General features: G+C 40.7%; 1 protein-coding gene across 2 annotated transcripts; it reads right to left on the bottom strand.

Moving 5' to 3' along the window:
* Positions 1-2,438: 2,438 nt before the first annotated feature.
* Positions 2,439-4,650, bottom strand: LOC115693478 (uncharacterized). Of its 2 annotated transcripts, none has more exons than XM_056313308.1 (3): positions 4,049-4,650; positions 3,035-3,229; positions 2,439-2,954 (listed from the first exon to the last, which is right to left on the bottom strand). In XM_056313308.1, the coding sequence occupies exons 1-3, from the start codon at positions 4,547-4,549 to the stop codon at positions 2,661-2,663; spliced, it is 990 nt and encodes a 329-aa protein (XP_056169283.1). In that variant the 5' UTR covers positions 4,550-4,650; the 3' UTR covers positions 2,439-2,660. The 2 variants fall into 2 exon arrangements, with proteins under 2 accessions (XP_056169283.1, XP_030476349.1); XM_030620489.2 differs by having other exon boundaries at positions 3,035-3,223; positions 4,049-4,639.
* Between the last annotated feature and the right edge of the window lie 275 nt (positions 4,651-4,925).

Below are 4,925 nucleotides of genomic sequence, written 5' to 3'. Positions count from 1 at the left end.
GAGGAGGAAGAGGGGGAGGGGAGGAGGAGGAGGAGGAGGAGGAAGAGGGGGAGGGCTTGAGATGAGTGAGTGAGTATTTTCTCGTGAGGGAGAGAGAAAGGGATTCGGAAGGGGAAGAAAAGTTGCAGAACAGAGAGGTGTTGATGGAAGACTTGAAATGAGTTCTTCTGCAAAGAGGAGGGAGAGAGAAAAGAGGCAATAAATTTAGCATTGATTGTTGCGTGTGTCAGTTCTTTCGGCCAGAGGAGAGAGAGATAATAGAGCTTTCGGTTCACTTTTTTAATTCCACGTCGGAGGACAAATGTCCCGTTTTGAGTGGAGCCACGTAAGTTTAAATATGCCATGTAGGCAGATGACGTGGTGATATCAAACCACTGAATATTTTCTCCATCCGAGTTCATTCACTATCGTGTTCGTTGAGACCTCACAGCCGCTCCTTTGCTGCCACGTTCACACGGATCAACCGAGAGCCACGCCATTGTAAAGCCCACCGCGAGCACCACACCGTGAAGTACCACGTCCCATCCGTCATCCATCATTCAAATTCGGAAACTTCATCCGTGAAATATTTCAAATTAGATAATATGTTATCAAATTAAATTTTAATATATTAAGTTGCTTAATTTGAATTTATTGTGATGTCAATTAGATGTTGTGTCGATATTCTCATATTCATAAATATTTTTGAAATTCATGAATTAGGAATTATTTCCTAATTTCATAATATATTATGATCGCCAATCCGATCTCATGCCCGAGATACGATTCGTAATTGAATGGAAAATCGCCAATCTGATCTCCCGTCCGAGATACGATTCACGATTTCATTGAAAATTGGCCAATCCGATCCTCATGCCCGAAATGTGATTTGTCAATTTATTTTCCAAATTTGAATGGACATAGATGATATCTTGGGTGATTGGATGTTATCTTTGGTTTTGGTTTGAATCTTTGTTTTGATTTGATTTGAATCTCCCAAAAAGATTAGATAGGACCAAGGTAAGTTTTTTTAAATAGATTGCATGCTTTTATAGGGTTTATCTAGTTAGGATAACATTCCGATTTAAATTAGGATTTGGCCTAGTTTAATTCCTAAAATGAATTGGATAATATCTTGCACTAGATAATAAATTTCATTATTTTCTAATTCCGAATTTCATGAAAACATACCAAAAATAAACATGTGCTTGTCATGCTAGAATAGTTGCGTATTAATTTTGGCCCGTCATTAGAAACTACATGTTTAGGTCATTTAATTAGGAATCGCATTACATGCATTGCATATATTTTAATTTCCACTAAATAAGAGAAAATTCCAAAAAATGCATTGAGTGGAATTGCGTGTTAATTAGAAATCATATTAAGGTTGTTGATGCCATTTTCTAACTAACGTTGCAAATGCTTTCGTTGCTCCAAGGTAAGTATGTTCTTCCCGTCCTTGCGATTTATTTATTGCTTTGTTTTATTGAGTGTTATATTATTGGTTGCACACTCGCATAATCACCTCGTATGTTAGTGGATGTCTAAAATCAATCCAAGCTGCCTGCAAATAATTTTTTTGAAATAAAAGAGAAAAGGTACCGAAATGGCATTAGAGTAATCTAGTGTAACCAAGTCTCCGAATCCATAATCTCCGGTTCGTAAGAGTAAAGTAATTCTCCCGATACTTTATTTGGGTTTCTAATCAACCCACCAAAAAATAGATTAGTGGCAACTCCTGATTTAAATGATTTGCATGTTAAGAACTTAAACCTTAAGTCGCAAATTGGTAAGGGCTTGGGAGGGCCCCAGTTAAGCTTAGACTTAATAATCCATTAGCCAAACCCCTAGGTGGTGCACCGCGGGACGTTAGGTCGCGACAATTGATGTGAAACTTTTATTATCTCTTAAAATCCTGATAATATCAAACCAAATCGAGCAATTATCTTTCAAGATTTGAATAATAATCAAGATTAATTGCTCAATTATCCAATGGGAAAATTTCGGTTCTTATAATACTCATGGGCTGGGCCGAATTTTCTCACACCATGGACTTGGTCCAGTTAGCATAAAGTAAGCTCGGAACCATTCGCTCGAGTCAATCCGCCGTCGGTCCAAAAAATGTGCAAACTATATGGACCTAATTAACTATCAATGAAATGCTCCTAATATCTTTATGCAATTTAACTAATTTTTTTGTCTAGGGACCGGGATTGATCCCTAATTTTTTATGTAATGAATGACTAACTGGGTCGCCAAAATTTAGGTGTCAATGCAACCTGTTCACTATTGAAGTTGATTCAGAACCTTGGGGTAATAATGCATTGATTTATCAAATCAATCCAGTACTTAGAGGTATTAAAAGCTTTCAAAATCCCGACAACAGCATCCCATTTTACCATATCATAAGCCTTCATGAGATCAATGTTTGTAACTCATAAATTAAACGTGGATAAAGATTTGGTATGCAGAAAAATATAAGATTTTCGATGTGTATATTACTTTGAAATAGGCTCAAGTAGTAAGAGACATTACAGACTTGCAAAAGTTTGCTCCTTCACATGTATACGATGATAACAGATGGAAGGAACTTCATGAGGAGCTTCAGAATTTTGCTAGATTTTGCTCCTTCGATGTAGATGTATGGACGGCTTGGCCTCAACCAGGCATGCGTGAATGGATCAAGAAGCTGTAGGAGGTACGAGTGTGCAGGTGCTGTTAAATGTTAGGGCGTCGTCAGCTTTGGACAGCAACACCAAGCAGTGGGCTTGGTGATGGAACCGGACGTGCACCAGTCCCTCTACCACGTGAATGCTCGACCTCAATCTCACCCCAACCCTCAGAGCCAGGCCTCCCTTGCTTCCGTCCAGCATGTCTTGCATGCTCCTCCCTGCCCCGTACATCGCTTTGTTCCTCGTCCCCACGTACATCCCGAACGATGTCGTCCCACTGCTCCCGGCATATAACTCCCCACCCTACAAAGTTTAATGACATTAGCGACACGCATGTTTCAACTAAAATTGACTTGTGTTGAAGAAAGGCAAGGGACGCTCACATGACGAGCGATGGCGAGAGGTAGTCGACCAAAGTAGAGGTGAATGAGAGGTGGTTGAACGTGAAGGCCGAAGAGCTTCGACTTGTTGTCTACCCAAAGTCGCATCGATACGTTGCAGCTCAAGATCTTTGTGGACACTCCCGTGCCGTCCACTCCCTCTGCCAATATGAAATTTGGGATCCCTTCCACCTGCATCTCGAATGCTATCCACATCTTACTTTGATATTTTTATAGAGATATAAACTTTACATGTTGTTCTATTATCTCCATGAATCTAGGAACTGCTAGTCATGGAATGAATTGATCTTGCCGAAGAACGCTTCCATTTGATCTCTTATTTTTAGGCCACCACTGATTCTACCTCCCTCGTACGGAAGAATCCTTCTTTGGAAAGTCGTGACCCCGCCAAAAGCCTTAACCTTAGTTATTCCAAACATACAAGTTCTTATTTTTTTATAAGCAGGCTAGCATAATAGTCGTCGGTCCACCGTAAGAATAACGACCTATTCTAAGCCACAAATTCTCGAAAAAATAAACGCCACCACAATTGATAATTATTTGTGATTTATTATTTTGTGGCTCAGACCAAATGATTAGTATCCCGTAGATAAAGGGCTGTCACTTAATCATTTTTCTTTTTATAATAAAAGATGTGGACTCTCGGACAGCCGTAAAAGTGACGGATGGGGGCCCCCCCACTAATGCTAATCCAGTGTTACTGTTATCAAAGGGACCGGATTGGCTTAATTGAAAAATGGTGAAGTGGCCAATCCGGTTTCTAATCCTTCCAAAATTACACGGTTGCTCAAACGTTCAGCTCTTAAATACACAAATCGTAAACAACAACCATGCGCATATTAGCTAATAGTTTAAGCACACGATAATCCATATTTCATTAAAAGAAAAAACCAAGCATGGCATGATAAGCTACTAGGTTTCACGAGAAGAAGCATGCGTGAATCGAATCACTTATTGTGAGAATACTGCTAAACATATGAGTATTAATTAAATTACCTTGACGGAAACATCGGGGTTTGGTGGTTTGGTGGCTAAATAGAAAACGAGCAATGCCATTCCCAAGCTCACCATCATCCTCCAACTTATCTGCAACAAAATCCAAGCATTGGACGAGGGATTATAACCGAAGGACAAGTATCTCCACCACTCCACTTTCTCTTGGTAATACACTTGCTCATCAGCATCCTCCTTATCATCACCACCACCACCCATGTCCCCATCGAACGCAACAAGACGCTTCTCGGTATTGTCGGAAATGACGGGGTCGGGATCGTTCCCGTTTTGGGGCAATAAGGCCAAGGAGTTGTTGGATGCACGGGAGGAGTGGCGAGAGAGGGTGTATGTGGAGATGGCTCGTTGGGGGGGATGGTGGAGGAAGGATGTGGACGGTGGTTCGAGGTTGCTGTAGGCGTGAGAGACGGTGGAAGGGCTTTGCACGTAGTATGCACTCTCGTACGTAGGGAAGGGAAACAATCCTTCTGCCTCTTCCATGTCCATCGCTCTCTGCTGCTTCCACTTTAGAGCGCCCTGTATTTAAACCGGACTAGTGTCCCCACTCCGTTTTCTTGGCCACGAGATTGGCTCCAATTGCTGACTTTTCTTAGAGTGATACCAAAGAAATTGTACAATGTTAGTGCTAGGATCACGGGGGAGTATGCTATCATATCAATTGATCGTGAACATTGCAACATGATTCACCGCATTTCGAAACTTAATCGGCGTTTTCCTAATAAAAAAGCTGGCCACAACATGATTGGCCATAATACTCTCACAAATGATTTGGTAGTGAAGATAATAATTCCTGCTTCTCCTGTCGAAATCAATAAAATGATTATGGGGTTAAAGTTGAGGGTGGAAAAATTCGAAAAGTATT

This window comes from Syzygium oleosum, unplaced genomic scaffold (assembly GCF_021117445.2).
Source record: "Syzygium oleosum isolate NSW1041296 unplaced genomic scaffold, Sole_v2.1 Sole_v2.07, whole genome shotgun sequence".
Lineage (NCBI taxonomy): Eukaryota > Viridiplantae > Streptophyta > Magnoliopsida > Myrtales > Myrtaceae > Syzygium > Syzygium oleosum.
Note: the sequence above shows the minus strand (reverse complement) of the source record. Positions and strands in the feature narration are given on the sequence as shown.